The sequence below is a fragment of the Rana temporaria genome, chromosome 11 (assembly GCF_905171775.1).
Source record: "Rana temporaria chromosome 11, aRanTem1.1, whole genome shotgun sequence".
NCBI lineage: Eukaryota > Metazoa > Chordata > Amphibia > Anura > Ranidae > Rana > Rana temporaria.
The window spans coordinates 161,293,553-161,313,106 of NC_053499.1; the positions used below are offsets into that span (position 1 = coordinate 161,293,553).

General features: G+C 48.5%; 1 protein-coding gene across 1 annotated transcript in view; it reads left to right on the top strand.

Moving 5' to 3' along the window:
* CDH13 (cadherin 13) overlaps positions 1-15,749 on the top strand; it is a 561,676-nt gene extending 545,927 nt beyond the window's left edge. Inside the window, exons 13-14 of the mRNA XM_040329592.1 lie at positions 211-429; positions 15,310-15,749. Coding sequence (XP_040185526.1) covers positions 211-429; positions 15,310-15,317 — 227 coding nt within the window. The 3' untranslated portion in view covers positions 15,318-15,749. The remainder of the gene's footprint in view (positions 1-210; positions 430-15,309) is intronic.
* The last annotated feature ends 3,805 nt before the right edge of the window (positions 15,750-19,554 follow it).

Here is a 19,554-nt window from a genome sequence, read left to right on the forward strand (position 1 = left end):
CAGTACGTGGCGGGCAGTACATGGCGGGTGGTACGTGGTGGGCAGTACGTGGCACGCGTTACGCGGCGGGCGGTACGCAGCGGGGGCGTAACATGTGGAGGGGTTGGGGGGTTTAGATGTTTGGCCCATAGTGACATACGGGCAGAGCAGAAATGGCAAACTCTTGTTGTTGTAATTTGAATTAAGGTGGACCCTGCTGGTTTCTTCCAGGTACTCACGCACAGGTCAGCCTTCTACAGAACCTGAAGAAAAACAATTACAACGTGCCGGTGGTGGTAACGGACGCCGGGAAGCCGCCCCTGTCCTACAGCACGGACCTGACCATCCAAGTGTGCTTGTGCAAAAAAGGCAGAATAGACTGCAGTTCGGCCGACGCCCCCCACGTCAGCGCGGCCCTCGTCCTCCTCTTCACACTCTACAACCTCTTCTGTAAGTAGCACGGTCCCGGGTCGGTAATTGGGGGGTTAATGTTGATTTATACTGAAGACGTTTCTGTGATCACTTTCTCCACATCTATATTATAATGAAGGTCTCACTAATGCAGTGTTTCTCAATTCCAGTCCTCAGGCCCCCCCAACAGGTCAGGTTTTCAGGATTTCCCTCAGATGAAAAGGCTGTGGTGATTACTAAGGCAGTGAAACTGATCAAATCACCTGTGCAAAATAATGGAAATCCTGAAAACCTGACCTGTTGGGGGGGCCTGAGGACTGGAATTGAGAAACACTGCACTAATGGAACGATACATTGTCACCAAATAGGCCAAGCGAGGACCATCGGAGGGATGAGGTCCATCAATCCACAGCCAGCCATACAAACCCCTCAGTAGAGTACAACACCCTACACTGGTGATGGAGGCACTCGTGTCCCTCATACTCCAGTCTTTACAAATTATTTAAAGGGTAACTCCACTTTTGTGGGGAAGAAAAATACATAAAAAAAATTAAATTGTAATTAACCACTTGTGGAACGCCCCACTCTCTCCTGCCTCCCAGTGACTACTAATGTAAGAGGGACTCAGATGTAGGAGGTGCTCTGTAGACTCTGATGTAAGGGGGGGGGCTTTGGTGAGCAGAGTTCCCCTTTACCACTAGTGTTGAGCAGAATACGCCATATTCGATTTCGCGATATATCACGAATATATAGCCGAATATTCGAGAAATATTCGCTAAATTCGAATATTCGTGATATTTTATCGAAATGAAATGTTTGCGAAATTTCGCTATTGCGAATGCGAAAATAATTGCGAAATTTCGACAACTGCGGTAGGAGCACTCTGATTGGCTCAGAATATTCGTGATATTTAATCGAAATTTCGCAAAATGCGAATGCGATATTTATTGCAGAATTTCGACAACTGCGGTAGGAGCACTCTGATTGGCTCAGAATATTCGTGATATTTTATCGAAAAATTCGCAAAATGCGAATGCGATATTTATTGCGGAATTTCGACAACTGCGGTAGGAGCCCTCTGATTGGCTCAGAATATTCGTGATATTTTATCGAAATTTCGCAAAATGCGAATGCGATATTTATTGCGGAATTTCGACAACTGTGGTAGGAGAACTCTGATTGGCTCTGATGCAAAAGAAGGGCGGAGAAAATAATCGCGCAATATTCCTATTGCCGAATATTCGCATTGCGAATATTCGGCAATATAAAATGATCGCTTCAGCTACTCGGCCCAGGGTTACTCTAATCATACCAGCAATGCTTTTAGACATTGATGGAGATCACTAGGATGTGATCTGTTCTAAAAATAAAATTGAAAAAATCTGAATATTCGGAATAGCGAATATTGACCGCGAAATTCGAGATATTCGCGAATACTCGAATATGCCATATTCGAGCCGAATATTCGCAATACGAATATTCGTGAGCAACACTATTTACCACATAGTCCACAGCATTCTCCCTCCCGAGGCCTTAGGCGACCGCCTTCTTTGCCTAATTAGAGAGCCGCCTCTGCCACTAAGTCACTATGCTGCCCTTTCATTGATATCCATCCCTTACCCACAATACCATTCCACCCTCACCTTCCTGTTCAATACGGAAAGCCTGCACTACGGCATCCCAACCGTTCCTTTAACCAGCCCGGCACAGGAAGAGAGTGACCTCAGATAACTTTACTGTACTTGCAGTTTTTATCCTTTAATTAGACAAAATGAGATTCCGCCGCTAATTTCCCCGCTTAACAGACTCCCGGCGCATTAGGGGCTGTTCCGCCATAACAATTAACCGGCATTATTGTAGATCAGCAGATGAATTCCTCCCCATTTGAACCGCTAAACACCGGCTGAAGCCGAGCAAAAGATAACGAGCGCATGGGGAAGGGCTGAGCGAGGAGCAATAAAACATTCTATGTAAAGTCACCATAATTATAGACTTGTTTAACCGGAATAAACTCACCGCTGTATTGATAAGGAGGGAGATGATCACAGATAGTTTTATATCTCAGCGGGAGGCGCGGGTACAAACACCGCGCACAACATCCAGATACTCCATCACCATTAATACGCCAGAAAGTTCCGGGGAGCCGAATAATTGGCCTACAATTGAATCTTCCCGGCAAAAGGAAACTTTGTATTTTTTTTTTAAAATGCTTTTCAGCCTTCCGGTATTCTCGTTATTTTCTATACACGCTATGAGGCCGAAATTCTGTGCGGACCCCGCCGAATGATTGAGACCTTTCGGTAAAGGGAGCTTTCAATTCTACAGCACACTCATTTTATAACATTCGAACAAATGAGGAAAACATTAAAAAAAAATTGTGACCTTCCAACCTTGGGGGTAGCAAGTTGGGGGAAGACCCTTTTCCGTTCCAGCATGACTGTGACCCCCCCGTATACAAAGCCAGCTCTATAAAGATATGGTTTGACCAGTTTGGTGTGGAGGAACTTGAGGAGTGTCCTGTACAGAGTCCTGACCTCAACCCTACTGAGGACCTTTGGGATGCCAATTAAGAGCCGGATCTTCTCATCCAACATCATTACCTGACCTCACAAAGGCTTTTTTGGTTATTGAATGAAATTTTCACAGACACACTTCAAAATACTTTAACACGGACCCTCCCTGTAACCCTAACACCCCCGGATAAACCCAACACTCACCCCCCTGTAACCCTAACCCTCCCTGTAACCCTAACACCCCGGATAAACCCAACACTCACCCCCCTGTAACCCTAACCCTCCCTGTAACCCTAACACCCCGGATAAACCCAACACTCACCCCCCCTGTAACCCTAACCCTCCCTGTAACCCTAACACCCCGGATAAACCCAACACTCATCCCCCTGCAACCCTAACCCTTCCTGTAACCCTAACACCTCCCATAAACCTAACACTCATCCCCTGTAACTCTAACATTCGCCCACCTGCAACCCTAACACCCCCCATAAACCCAACGGTAACCCTAACATTTATCCTCCCTGTAACCCTAACACCTCCTATAAACCCAACACTCACCCACCTGTAACCCTAACACTGACCCTCCCTGTAACCCTAACATTCACCCACCTGTAACCCTAACACTGACTCTCCCTGTAATCCCTGTAACCCTAACAATGACACTCCCTGAAACCCTAACATTCCCCCACCTGTAACCCTAACACCCCCCATAAACCCAACGGTAACCCTAACATTTATCCTCCCTGTAACCCTAACACCTCCTATAAGCCTAACACTCACCCACCTGTAACCCTAACACTGACCCTCCCTGTAATCCCTGTAACCCTAACAATGACACTCCCTGAAACTCTAACATTCCCCCTCCTGTAACCCTAACACCTCCCATAAACCCAATGGTAACCCTAACATTTACTCTCCCTGTAACCCTAACACCCCCCATAAACCTAAAACTCACCCCCTGTAACCCTAACATTCACCCACCTGTAACCCTAACACCCCCCCATAAACCCAACGGTAACCCTAACATTTTCTCTCCCTGTAACCCTAACACCCCCATAAACCTAACACTTCCTGGTTTTATTACCAAAGCTTAATTGAACAAGCCGGGGTTAGAAGCTCATTGGTTTCTATGCAGAAGTGAGCCTGATTTTGCACCTTCCAGCTTTAGTAAATAAACCCCATTGTGTACTTAAAGCGGGGTTCCACCAAAAAATGGAATTTCCTCTTTTCGCAACCCCCCCCTCCGGTATCACATTTGGCACCTTTCAGGGGGGAGGGGGGTGCAGATAAGACAGGTATTTTCACTCACTTCCGGGAATACACTCCTGCGGCAGTCATGCCCCTACCCGCAGCCCCCCTGCTGTCTTCTGGGAAACACACTGTTCCTAGGAGAGAGAGGGGACCAGTAACGGTGCGCCGCGCTACTCGCACATGCGCAGTAGGGAACCGGGCAGTGAAGCCGTAACGCTGCAATGCCTGTAAATATATAATATACCTTCCTATCTATTTACTAATGCTAGCAGCATAAGGATTACAAATAGTCAATGTTGAGTGACGTTCAGCCTGTCGAAGGAAAGCTGGAGAAGGCGATGCGTTGGATGCCGATTGAAGATACAGAATGAACGCGTCTGCATAGTCGGAATCGCTCCGAGTGTCGCCTCCGAGGATCTCCTTGTTTTGCTTATTCCATAAAAAAAAACAGATGCCGCTGTCTATTTAGGAAACGTTTCAGGGCCTTTTAGCGCTGATCATCTGTATTCTTTTGATGTCGGTAGCGTGGAGTAAATTTCAGAAGTTCCGACATCAAAAGAAGCCGAAGACAACCGGAGAGACGGAGTAAAGTGGCTCTTGTGCAGATTCATTAATATAAATTGAATTTTCGGTCTATAGCTGTATAGGCGAGAGGCCGCAGACAATAGCCAAGTCCCTTCGATCACAATGAATCCCGCTTTAGCCTTCCGTCAGATACATTTATCTTACCGCTCAGTTCGTTTCAAAGGCGGAGGGAAGCCTGAGCACTTATATTATAGGCTAATGTAACAAGGCATTATGTAAATACGGTTCCATCTTCAAGTGGCGCTATTCTAAGGCTTCGTTTACACACGGCGAAGAAAATAGGTGATTTTCCCGACCGTCTAGATCAGGGGTGGGCAATTATTTTTTCGATGGGGCCACATGAGAAACTAAAAATATTTTGGAGGGCCGGGCCAAAAGGCTAAACTCAATACTGCATAAAATCAATTGTATTTCTTTATAAAAAGCAGTAAATATCATTGTTGGACAACTGGTACGAGTACTTGTTATAGACATGGCACAGGAGGGGGACAGACGCTGGGGACATGACACAGGAGGGGGACAGACACTGGGGACATGACACAGGAGGGGGACAGACGCTGGGGACATGACACAGGAGGGGGACAGACGCTGGGGACAGGCAGCCACTGTTTAATCAATAACAATTGATTAAACAGTGGCTGCATGTGATGGCACAGTGGCTGCGTGTGATGGCACAGTGGTTTGCGTTTGATGGGCACAGTGGCGACAATTGATGGCACAGTGGCTGCGTTTGATGGCATGGCACAGTGGCGACAATTGATGGCACAGTGGCTGCGTTTGATGGCATGGCACAGTGGCTGTGTTTGATGGCATGTCACAGTGGTGACAATTGATGGCACAGTGGCTGCGTTTGATGGTATGGCACAGTGGCGACAATTGATGGCACAGTGGCTGCGTTTGATGGCATGGCACAGTGGCTGTGTTTGATTGCACAGTGGCTGCGTTTGATGGCATGTCACAGTGGTGACAATTGATGGCACAGTGGCTGCGTTTGATGGCATGGCACAGTGGTGACAATTGATGGCACAGTGGCTGCGTTTGATGGCATGGCACAGTGGCGACAATTGATGGCACAGTGGCTGCGTTTGATGGCATGTCACAGTGGTGACAATTGATGGCACAGTGGCTGCGTTTGATGGCATGGCACAGTGGCGACAATTGATGGCACAGTGGCTGCGTTTGATGGCATGGCACAGTGGCTGTGTTTGATGGCACAGTGGCTGCGTTTGATGGCATGTCACAGTGGCGACAATTGATGGCACAGTGGCTGCGTTTGATGGCATGGCACAGTGGCAACAATTGATGGCACAGTGGCTGCGTTTGATGGCATGGCACAGTGGCTGTGTTTGATTGCACAGTGGCTGCGTTTGATGGCATGTCACAGTGGTGACAATTGATGGCACAGTGGCTGTGTTTGATGGCATGGCACAGTGGCGACAATTGATGGCACAGTGGCTGCGTTTGATGGCATGGCACAGTGGCGACAATTGATGGCACAGTGGCTGCGTTTGATGGCATGTCATAGTGGTGACAATTGATGGGCCCAGTGGCTGCCTGCATATGATGGGCACAGTGAGGCTTAAATTTTTTTGTTTGTTTTTTCGTCTGCGCTGCCCCCCCCCCCCCCAAAAAAAAAAATTTGAGCACCAGCCGCAGGCCACTGGACAAACTAATGCAGACAGACAGTGCACAGTACCATGAGGAAGCTGCCCAGGCCCCCAGCACACATGCCACAGCTATACTTACTTTTCTTTCAGTGTCTGAGAGGCTGGCTTACACACACTGTCAGTCAGGTCCGTGGTCGGCCACACTCAGCACAGTCAGCACTGCAGCTCTCTCACCTCCTTGTCCACTCCTCAGCCCTCAACCGCACACTTCCCTGAGTTCCCTCACGCTGTGGACTCGAATGCTGGGGCGTCCTCGGCTCCTCCTCCTGATGTCCTGATCACTCTGCTTGCTAGGTGCCGTTCGTTTGAACAGCTGTTTTCCCCGCTGCGCATAGACACGCCCCCTTTGACGGATCTGTCCAATCGCGAGCAAGGGGGAGTGTCTATGTGACTCCCCCTTGCTCGCAATTGGACAGATCCGTCCAAGGGGGAGTGTTTATGCGCGGCGGGGAAAACAGCTGTTCAAACGAACGCTGTCTGTAATGTTCCCCGCCGCGGTGATTAACGTGGCGGCGGCGATTTCGGCGGCGGGGGGGCCGGATTAAAAGGTCCGCCGGGCCGTATACGGCCCGCGGGCCGTAGTTTGCCCAGGTCTGGTCTAGATGCAAGTTAACAACTTCCCACTTTCCACCATCAACATCCCTTTAACTGTTTGCAGACTTTGTGAGCGCTAAACATGCCAAAAAAAACGCCATCATTGTACACAAGGCGCGTGCAGCACGTCCAGTCTCTCTACCATTGTACACAAGGCGTGTGTAGCACGTCCAGCCTCTCTACCATTGTAGACAAGGCGTGTGTTGCACGTCCAGTCTCTCTACCATTGTACACAAGGCGTGTGTTGCACGTCCAGCCTCTCTACCATTGTACACAAGGCGCGTGCAGCACGTCCAGTCTCTCTACCATTGTACACAAGGCGTGTGTAGCACGTCCAGCCTCTCTACCATAGTACACAAGGCGTGTGTTGCACGTCCAGTCTCTCTACCATTGTACACAAGGCGTGTGTAGCACGTCCAGTCTCTCTACCATTGTACACAAGGCGTGTGTAGCACGTCCAGTCTCTCTACCATTGTACACAAGGCGCATGCAGCACGTCCAGTCTCTCTACCATTGTACACAAGGCGTGTGGTGGACGCCCAGTCTCTCTACCATTGTACACAAGGCGTGTGTTGCACGTCCAGTCTCTATACCATTGTACACAAGGCGTGTGCAGCACGTCCAGTCTCTCTACCATTGTACACAAGGCGTGTGTAGCACGTCCAGTCTCTCTACCATTGTACACAAGGCGTGTGCAGCACGTCCAGTCTCTCTACCATTGTACACAAGGCGTGTGTAGCACGTCCAGTCTCTCTACCATTGTACACAAGGCATGTGCAGCACGTCCAGTCTCTCTACCATTGTACACAAGGCGTGTGCAGCACGTCCAGTCTCTCTACCATTGTACACAAGGCGTGTGCAGCACGTCCAGTCTCTCTACCATTGTACACAAGGCGTGTGTAGCACGTCCAGTCTCTCTACCATTGTACACAAGGTGTGTGCAGCACGTCCAGCCTCTCTACCATTGTACACAAGGCGTGTGTAGCACGTCCAGTCTCTCTACCATTGTACACAAGGCGTGTGCAGCACGTCCAGTCTCTCTACCATTGTACACAAGGCGTGTGTAGCACGTCCAGTCTCTCTACCATTGTACACAAGGCGTGTGTAGCACGTCCAGTCTCTCTACCATTGTACACAAGGCGTGTGTAGCACGTCCAGTCTCTCTACCATTGTACACAAGGCGTGTGTAGCACGTCCAGCCTCTCTACCATTGTACACAAGGCGTGTGCAGCACGTCCAGTCTCTCTACCATTGTACACAAGGCGTGTGCAGCACGTCCAGTCTCTCTACCATTGTACACAAGGCGTGTGCAGCACGTCCAGCCTCTCTACCATTGTACACAAGGCGTATGTAGCACGTCCAGTCTCTCTACCATTGTACACAAGGCGTGCGTAGCACGTCCAGCCTCTCTACCATTGTACACAAGGCGTGTGCAGCACGTCCAGTCTCTCTACCATTGTACACAAGGCGTGTGTAGCACGTCCATTCTCTGTACCATTGTACACAAGGCGTGTGCAGCACGTCCAGTCTCTCTACCATTGTACACAAGGCGTGTGTTGCACGTCCAGTCTCTCTACCATTGTACACAAGGCGTATGCAGCACGTCCAGCCTCTCTACCATTGTACACAAGGCGTATGCAGCACGTCCAGTCTCTCTACCATTGTACACAAGGCGTGTGTTGCACGTCCAGTCTCTCTACCATTGTACGCAAGGCGTATGCAGCACGTCCAGTCTCTCTACCATTGTACACAAGGCGTGTGTAGCACGTCCAGTCTCTCTACCATTAACATGTCCAATAACATGTCTGCAGTCTACAGTATCATGTCTGCAGTATCTAGCAGTCTCCAGTAGCATGTCTGCAGTCTCCAGTATCATGTCTGAAGTCTCCAGTATCATGTCTGCAGTCTCTAGCAGTCTCTAATAGCATGTCCGCAGTCTCCAGTATCATGTCTGCAGTCTCCAATAGCATGTCCACAGTCTCCAGTATCATTTATGCAGTCTCTGGCAGTCTCCAATAGCATGTCCGCAGTCTCCAGTATCATGTCTGCAGTCTCTGGCAGTCTCCAATAGCATGTCTGCAGCCTCACGTACCATGTCTGAAGTCTCCAGCATCATGTCTGCAGTCTCCAATAGCATGTCCACAGTCTCCAGTATCATTTATGCAGTCTCTAGCAGTCTCCAATAGCATGTCCACAGTCTCCAGTATCATGTCTGCAGTCTCCAGTATAATGTCCTCAGTTTCCAGTAGTCCCCAGCAGTATGTCCGCAGCCTCAAGTATCATGTCTGCGGTCTCTAGGAGTCTCCAATAGCATGTCCGCAGCCTCAAGTATCATGTCTGCAGTCTCTAGCAGTCTCCAATAGCATGTCCGCAGTCTCCAGTTGTACATCTGCAGTCTCCGACAGTCCACATTTCATGTGTGCAGCAAATAGATACATAGAATTGAGGCGCTCGGTCGTTGCAGAGCCCCCCCCCCCCCGGTCTCTGCTGGAATCCTTCTTTAATCCGCAGGTCCCGTCCCCCCCCCCCACAGCTTCAGAGTAAAGACTTCACACGACACGGATGATCCAATCTACATAAAAATCAGCATTTCCCGTACGGCGGCGGCTCCTCCAGCTGTGAATCGGGGTCAGAGTCGACACAAATAAAACACGATTGGCAATTTAATCCCATCAGCCATCTTTTGGGATGACACGCGGGGCCCCGCCGAACGCTGTCAAATTAGCGAGACGTCCCCAAGTGCAAGGTGTTGTGCTCCGAACAAGCAGAGCCTCCGCCACTTAATGACCTTCATTTTAAATGCTTTATTGAATTAATTGCGGTTAATTACGTGTCTGAAGCGGGAGGCTGGGGAACGGCGAGGAGCGCGGTACAGATAACCGGGGACCCGAGGAGACTTTTTCTTTTTTTTTTGGCTCATTAGGCCCCGCAGTGCAAAAGTAAAAAGAAAACTGTTCCTGTAAGAGGGAGGCGGCCCGATCTCCGATCCCCTTCTAAAAAAATGCTTCTCGCCTGGCAAGGGAAGTAAAAAATGTCCACCTTTGTATTTTCCTTCAGTGAAGGATTTATTTAAATCCCAATTAAACTTTCAGTTTAAATCAGCCCAAAAAAAAAAATCGGTGTAGGGAAAGATCCTAGTGGTCTGTGAGGAAGCAGTGGTCTCTCTGCAGCACACTCTCTGCTACATCAGTCCATAGCTCTGCAACAGTGGCGGTTCGTCCATAGAGGGGGCTGGAGTGCCGCCCCCCCTCTGGCTCTCGCCCGCCACTGAGTCTAAGAACATACATTCATGCATTGCATGAATGTATGTTATTGTGGCCAGCTGCCGCTGGTCTATTCAGAGATGGCCGGAACTTGAGCGCCGGCCATCTGAATAACGCCAGCTGGTTGGCTGTGCTGAAGTGCCTATCAGAGCCAGCGGCTCTGATAGGCTTTCCGAGTACAGCCCTCGTCTCCCGGATGTCTTATCCTCGGAACATATGGGGGGGGGGGGGCGTTCCTTGGATAAGACTGACAGCCGTCTCAGCCAATCAGGTTCCCCGATTCTGGTTTTCGGTAACCTGATTGGCTGAAGCGTCACCAAGGCGGGAGAAGACATCGAGGGACGTGGAAGAAGTAAGGTAAGTGCATTTTACAGGGAACAGCGGCAACAATGGGCACAGTGGCGACAAAGGGCACAGTGGCGACAATGGGCACAGTGGCAACAATTAAAGGGCACAGTGACATGCACAGTGGCAACAATGGGCACAGTGGCGACAATTAAAGGGCACAGTGGTGACAATTGAGGGGCACAGTGGCTGCGTTTGATGGCATGGCACAGTGGTGACAATTGATGGCACAGTGGCTGCATTTGATGGCATGGCACAGTGACTGCGTTTGATGGCATGGCACAGTGGTGCGAATTGATGGCATAGTGACTGCATTTGATGGCATGGCACAGTGGTGACAATTGATGGCACAGTGTCTGAATTTGATGGGCACAGTGAGGCTGCAATTTTTTTTTTTTTTTTTTTTACGTTTGCGCCCCCCCCAAAAAATTTTGAGCACCAGCCGCCACTGCTCTGCAATGAGTGACTGGCGGGGAGGAAGTTGTCAGACTTTTGCATAGAGACCACTGCTTCACCAGCAAGAGTCATTGACTGCAGTTTGCCAGCATAGGCTTTTCTACTCAGGTTGTGGCTGTTTTCTGGAGAAAATGAATTGACAGCTTGGGTAGGAGGGCCTGTCCTCTGCCAGCATTCTGCAGGGAAGGATCCTTGCTCTCTGTCATGAAGTGATGACCTCTCTGCATAGCTCCAGTACACTCTCTGCTACGCTAATCCATAGCTCTAGGTGATGAGGAAGGAGGTTGTCAGACTTCTGCATAGAGACCGCTGCTTCACCAGAGAAGGCAAGAGTCACTCACTGAAGTTTGCTGGCAGGGGATAGGCTTTTCTACTCAGGTTGTGGCTGTTTTCTGGAGAAAACAAATTGACAGCTTGGGTAAGAAGGCCTGTCCTCCGTCAGCATTCTGAAGGGAGAGATCCTTGCTCTCTGAAAGGAAGCAGTGATCTCTCTGCAGAGATCCAACACACCCTTTGCTAAGCCAGTCCATAGCTCTGCAATGAGTGGTGTGAGGAGGGGGGTTGTCGGACTTCTGCATAAAGACCACTGCTTTGCCAATGAAAGCAAGGGTCGTCCACTGCAGATTGAGGTCAGTCATCTTCAGCTCAAGGAACCCCTAGCAACCTTTGAGGAAACCCTAGGAACCCTGGTTGAGAATGGCTGGTCCACGCTATATGGATCTTCCCCCAAAGAATACCAACCTTGCAGACTAAAAAGTCTAAAAAGATTATTGGTGTCCGGCATTTGGCTTTGCCCAGTGGTGTTGGCCCCAGGGCTATGTAGAGACCATTAGATGGGAGGTCAATAAGCTACAGCTCAAGTAACCCCTAAAACCCTTTGGGGAATCCTGTTCGAGAATGACGGGCACAGCTATATGGATCAGCCCCCAAAGAATGCCACCCTTACAGACAGGTATAAAGACTATTGTTGTCCGGCAGTTGGCTTTGCCAAGTGGCGTTTGCCCTGGAACTACGCAGAGACCATCAAATGGGAGGTCAGTCAACTAAAGCTCAAGGAACTTCTAGGAACCTTCTAGGAAGGAACTTTTGGGGGAACTCTAGTTGAGAATGACTGGTGTAGCTATATGGATCTGCCCCCAAAGAATGCCACCCTTACAGACAGCTAAAAAAAATTATCGGTGTTCGACAGTTGGTTTTGCCAAGTGGTGTTGGGCCCAGGATCATGCAGAGACCATCAGATGGGAGGTCAATAAGTTACAGCTCAAGTAACCCCTAGAAACCTTTGGGGGAACCCTGGTTGAGAATAACTGGCACAGCTATATGGATTAGCCCCCAAAGAATGCCACCCTTGCAGACAGCTATAAAGACTATTATTGTCCGGCAGTTGGCTTTGCCAAGTGGCGTTGGCCCTGGAACTTTGCAGAGACCATCAGATGGGAGGTCAATAAGCAACAGCTCAAGGAACTCCTAAGAACCCTTGGGGGAACTCTAGTTGAGAATGACTGGTGCACGCTATATGGATCTGCCCCCAAAGAATACCACCCTTTCAGACTAAAAAGTCTAAAAATATTATTGGTGTCCGGCAGTTGGCTTTGCAAAGTGGCGTTGGCCCAGAAACTATGCAGAGACCATCAGATGGGAGGTCAATAAGCAACAGCTCAAGTAACCCCTAGAAACCTTTGGGAGAACCCTGGTTGAGAATGACTGGTGCAGCTATATGGATCTACCCCCAAAGAATGCCGCCCTTACAAAATATTATTGGTGTTCGACAGTTGGTTTTGCCAAGTGGTGTTGGGTACATAACCATGCAAAGACCATCAGATGGGAGGTAAATCCACTACAGCGCAGGGAACTTAAAGGAACCTTTGGGGAAACTCTAGATGAGAATGGCTGATGCAGCTATATGGATCTGCCCCCAAAGAATGCCACCCTTACAGACGGTTGGTTTTGCCAAGCGGCGTTGGGCTCAGAACCATGCAGAGACCATCAGATGGGAGTTCAATCAACTACAGCTCAAGAAACCCCTTGCAACCTTTGGGGGAACCCTGGTTGAGAATGGATGGACCCTATATAGATTTGCCCCCTGGCCTAAAAAGTGAAGGGGCAGGAGGCTAGAGTTCCACATTTTAATACATTGAGATTGTATATTTATTTTAACACTGTAGGAACAGGGAAATGGGGACAGGGTGGGGGATGGGTTTAATGGAAATTCTAACATATGTATTGCAAGCCATCACTCTAATGTCAACTGTGAAGGAACCATCATTCCAGTGATGGCAAAGAAAGAAGAAGATAGACTTGCTCTCTCTTTGCCTATCACATCTCCGTCATTGTTGATAAGATGACTAAATCAATATGTTACTAAAGGCATTTACCCGGTGCGGGTCTCGTATTTTCCTTCTGCCTAATGCACTTTGAGAGGAGACCCCCGACCGCTCCCAGCGGAGCCGCGATTTTCACCAGGCAGAGCGCAAAGAGGTTTCATGTCGGAGGAAGATAATCTGCGGTTTTACAAACATTAGCGCTCCCCAACTACAGAAAATGACTATAGATTAGAGGCGGCACCGCTGTAACCGCGTCTCTTCGCAACGGGGAAGAAATGCGCAATACTGATGGAGTGTAGTAGGAGCTCTTACACTATTTACTGACAATTTGCTGAGAAAAAAAATCATGATACGCAAGACCTTTTAGCAATGATTTTGTTCAGCCACACGCAGAATGTCACCTCTAAGAAACCGTGACTGTTATGCTGTATTTGTTTATATATACAGTATATACTGTATATATATATGGAAGCTCGGATTACGAGCATAATCCCTTCCAGGGGCTAGATTCAGATAGGTTAGCGGATCTTTAGATCCGCGTAACCTATCTGATTTACGATCCTCCGGCGCAAGTTTTTGAGGCAAGTGCTGTATTCAGAAAGCACTTGCCTCTAAAGTTGCGGCGGCGCATCGTAAATCCCACGGCGGAATTACAAATTCCACGGCTAGGGGGCGTGTAGAATTTAAATCAGGCGCGTCCCCACGCCGAACGAACTGCGCATGCGCTGTCCCCTAAATTTCCCAGCGTGCATTGCTCCAAATGACGTTGCTAGGTCGTCATTGGTTTAGACGTGAACGTAAATTACGTCCATCCGTATTCGCGACCGACTTACGCAAACAACGTAAAAAATTCTAAATTCGACCCGGGAACGACGGCCATACTTAACATAGGATACGCCGCATATAGCAGGGGTAACTATACGCCGGAAAAAGCCAAACGCAAACGACGTAAAAAAAAAACGCCGGGCGGTCATTCGTTTCTGAATCGGCGTAGCTCCTCATTTGCATATTCGTCGCGTATACAAACGGAGGCGCCACCTAGCGGCCAGCGTGAGATTGCAGCCTAAGATCCGACGGTGTAAGTCAACTACACCTGGCGGATCTTAGGGAGATCTATGCGTAACTGATTCTATGAATCAGGCGCATAGATCCGACTCGCCGTCATATCTCTATCTGAAACTGGCCCCAGAAGAATACTCATAATCCAAAGCACTCGCATATCAAAGCGAGTTTCCCCATAGAAGTCAATGGAAACAAAAATAATTTGTTCCACATTCACTTCTATGGCATGCAATACCGCATGTGGCCAGAAGTGGGGGGAGGCGCCGGAGAGCCTCGGCGCAGCACGTTCAGTGCGCTTGCGCCGTTGTCTACCGTGTGAATGTGCTGTAGACATCGGTGCAGTCTTTTCTGCAAATATCTCCTAAACCGTGTAGGTTTAGGACATATTTCTTGCACCTGCAGGTAAGCCTTAATCTAGGCTGACCTGTAGGTTAAAGCAGGGCCGTCTTAATAGCATCATGGGCCCCTGGGCAAAGTAATGCTCTGGGGCCCCTACAATGGAGACAGACAGTGCAGGTAAACAGACATCAAGTAAGGTAGGAGGCAGACAAGCGGAGCTTCCCCTTTGGGGTGGAGCTCCGCATTAAAGTGGTCGTAAACCCTTACAGTTGTGCCCAGGTGTGCCCTCTCATTAAGACAGCCCTGGGTTAAAGTGGGTTAAGGGTTTACAACCACTTTAATGTGCTTTGAAGCCGAAGCCAGGCGTAAATGAGCCCTTTATTGCACTTTTGAGATCAGGAACCCGGGGACCACCAACAATGACCCCCCATCAAACTTTGTTGCGTACCTCACCCACATTTCCTGATTTTCTTCTTCATCTTTATTAAGACGTTTTTTTTTTCTTTTTTGTCTCCTTTAGGTCTGTAAGCACCGGGAACTTTTTACGCTGGCTACCACATCGCCATGGCAACAGGAAGGAAGGACGGGGAAGGGAAAAAAAAAAGTGTTTACCGGAAGACTGCAGTACAGAAGACCGGGCTTCGGCCGCTCTCCAGACTCTCTGTTTAATTTGCAACCTCAATTATTCTCTTAAAAAACAAAAAAACTAAACAAAACCGGGACACCAATCCTTCGCCAGCCTCTGACTCTGCATTCTTTTTATTAACGGGATCGCTGCTGGAGTGCCGCAAGACTGCAGCCCCTCCCCCACCCCCCCCCCCCCCCCGAAAGACACCGGGAACACAAGTTGTTTGAACTCGTCCTGCTCCAGACGCAACCATCGCATCTCCCGACGCTCGCCGTTTCTTTCTACTCTTATTGTACCGATTGACCGAAGAAAACTAAAACTGTTTTTATTTTATTTTTTCTGTCTGTCAGATTTTTGTGTGTGAGTGTGCTTAATTTTAATCCAGAACCCCTCCCCCACCACTCCCCCCTCTTTACCAAGACCGCCGCCCTCGGACCGGCCTGGCTGCACAGCGGCGAGGCGTTTTTTGTTTTTTTTTGTGTGTGCATCGAACCAAAACACTTTCTTAGAGAAGTACACTGAAGGATCTCTTAATGGCTTCATGTTAATAAGATTACCAATCAGTCTTTGACAAGGAGGCGACGCAGCAGAGGCGGGATGGCGAAAAAAACAAAAAAACACATTAAGGAGACGTCCGCGCTGCAAATAAAACGTAATAAGATGCCACTTAAACACATTGTAAGCCTGTCAGATATAATTAGAGTGCATTAACCCCTTTTTGTTTTTTCCTTCGATGGCGGAGGATCACGGGGTTGACAAAGTCAGACCGGTAAAGGATCATTCTTCCCCCCCCCTCCCCCCTGGCAAGCCAATGAACTCTTTTTTCGACTGGCAAAGCTTGCATTTGGTGCATCGTCCCTGTTGCACCCACGCGTTTCGTCAGAAAAAGGAGACGACTTGCCTTCAAAAAAAATGGCAATCTAGTACCAGATGTTTTTTTTAAAAGTTCCCCATAGCCTGCCAATTACTTCTTATTAACGGTTCTGTAGCGGAATAGAAGGTGTTACTATATGCAATCTCCTCCCATGTATAAAGAAGAAATTTTAAGTGCGCGATTTTAGAAGAAGACGCAACGCTGCGATAGAAGAGGGTCGGGGGGAAGTAGATAGAAGTAGCAAGAGGGAAAACTCACCCGAGCTCTACCACTATATTGCAGGGCTGGACTGGGACAGAAATTTGGCCCTGGACTTCATCCAGACTGGCCCACTTTGACAGGTCTCACCCATGGCGGCCGGACAACTCCCGCACCCCCCTGGTCACCCAAGCCCCCTCTCCCCCTTCACTAGCCACTAGCCGTTCTACTTTATTAGAGTAGAACGGCTGGTACTGGTACTCTTATAGGCAGTACCAGTGGGGAAGCTAGACATTATTTCACCCGGGGTAAACAATCAGTTCGGTGCCCCCCTTATGAGACAAGATTAGGCAGAAGTGAGAAACTCCCAGGCCATAGCTGTTGAGTCAGCTGTCTGTCCCCTCCCCCCATGCTCCTCTGGTCCTCCCCCTGCTCCTCTGGTCCTCCCCCTGCTCCTTTGTTCCCCCCAGGTGAGCGCTGCGGGGAGGGAGAGACAGAGGAGAGGAGGGACGGGGCATTCCGCTGTCACTGAAGCCGGCCCACTGAGCCATGGGCCCACCGGGAAACTCCCTGTAGTCCCAATGGCCAGTCCATCCCTGCTATACTGTAGAGTTGGTGTGTAGAGTAGTCGGTGCTCCGGCTAATTAAAGTGGAAGTAAACCCTCCTATCGTTTTCAGCCAAGGCAGCGGCCATCTTGACCTCTGTTTAATCTGCAACTGCCATGATGCTGCACATGTGACCTGTTATGAAACCAGCCATTGGACGGTTTGACAGTTTGGTTGAGAGCACAAGCAAATGTGACAGCTAGCATTTCCGGCATGCCGGGAATGTTAACTGTTTTTTGTAACTATCAAATTGAAGGGTTTACTTCCACTCTAAGCTCACAAGTGATCCATTGAAAAAGTAGAGTCCGGCAACTCGACAGCTTCTCCATAAGAAAATATTTATTGAAGCATTCCAGCAGTAACATCATCAAAACTGACGCGTTTTGGCCTTGGGCCTGATGCCTTGTACACACGATCGCTTTTCCCGTTGGGAAAACTGCAGCGGTTTTCATTTGGCCGGAAAAAAAACGGACGTGTGTATGCTCCTTAGCAGTTTTCCCAACAGGAAAACTGCGGGATAAAAAATGAAAACATGTTCTCTTAATTCACGCCGTTTTTTCCCCCCCGCAGTTTTCCTATAGGAAACATTGCGGGGGAGCAATACACACGGCCGGTTTTCCCGACCAAATTTCTCCTCGCAGTTTTCCGACAACTGCGAGGCCGAAACACGTCAGCATTTTTTTGGATGATATTACTGCTGTAATGGAGAAGCTGTCGAGTTGCCGGCCTGTACTTTCTAGAGGAAGTAGATGTTGTGCCCATCTCGATTTAAGTCTTTTTTTTTCTTTTTATATATATTTAGGGCGCACATGACCGTAAACCTTTAGCATTTTATTGCTTATTATATGCACATTTCAATGGCGGTAGTACATAGATTGGTTATTGCATGTTGGACCGCCGAGATAAAACCAGCGGCAGGATATAGCACAGCTGGCATTGTTTTAAGGCCATTTTTTTAATTTTATTTTTTGACTGATTTACTTGTTAGTTATTAAAAAAAACAATAACTGTGCGGCAAGCAGAAAGCATGCACGTTTACAATGCAAATATGGCGGCTCCATTTACACTCCCTTGGGGCTACATGGGCAAATTTTAGTCGATTCATTGCAATGGTATAATCTTTTTTTTTTTTAATAGTAGCTGCAAAATAAGAGATTTTCAGCAGTGCCATTGAGTGACTCCCACAGTGGCAAAATGATGCAATTTAATCGCACATCAGAATCGCTTTGGAGGTCAATCTCCTATCTTCTCCTCTATGGAGAGTAGGAGATTAGATTTGCTCAGCGATCGCTTAATTACAATTAAATTCTTTATTTTAATAGGAGCTGCAACTTAAGAAACTTTCAGCAGTGCCATTGAATGACTTCCCAAAGTTGCATAACGATGCAATTTAATCGCACATTAGAATCCATCTCCTCCCCTCTCCTCTATGGACTTCAGTAGGAGTGGGAGGTGAATTGCCCAACAATCGCTTGATTGGAGGAGATTCTTGGGAAGACGTTCCATTGCTCAGCCCCTGAGCTGCACATTGCATTTGGTTGCTAGGATGCTTTCAGCAGCCGATGGCGTCCTAGCAACCAATGACGCATCCCCCACCCCATTCAGCTCTCAGTCTGGGAATCTCCCGTTGAATGTAAACAAAGGGGCAGGGATGCTGGTGACTTGTCGTTAAGGTTCCCCTAACTAGAAAGTTCCTTTAAGGACTGCGCAGGCGCAATCCTTGCCGACGGAAATCTCCGAACCTCGGCCGGCATCCAGGCTCATTCTTTAACATCCCCGTGGATTGGAGGATGTTAAAAAAAGAGCCACGAGGCCGAGCGAGAGGGAGCGAGCCATCCGAGCGAAGCAAGGATGTGAGTCCAACTGGCCACTTTCCTCAAAATCCACCTCGCCCTGGATGGCCGAGGTTCGGAGATTTACGTTGTTAAGGATTGCGCCTGCGCAGTCCTTAAAGGAACTTTCTCCTTAGCCGGAACCATATCGGCAGATCAGATTGCGCCTGCGCAGGAACTTTTGCGTTAGCCGGAACCATATCGGCAGATCACCGGCTGACGTCATTGACAAAATGTATCCATTGCTGTCAGAATGAGGGCGGGGGGGGGGGTAATTATGTAATTCGTTCTGCCAGATTTTCTACCCACCCTCTACACAGCTTAGTATTTTCTCGCAAAATACAGGTGCACTTTAATTGTACACGTGTTATGTTCGTTGTGTGAGCCTTGGAATACGATGTGCCGTAGTATAAGTGATATAGAGAATAATAAAGGAGAAAAAGTATTTTATAAGCTTAAGATATAAGAGAAAAAAAATAATGATTTTTATTGCAAAATAAAACAGAGTCTCTGTAAAGATAACTGTATCTGACGTCATGGAGGATTGAGCTCTACAATAAACCGGGATCCAGGCCTTGTCCTGAGAAGCCAACAAGAGGGGGCGCTCTTCCTATTGCATAGAAGGGA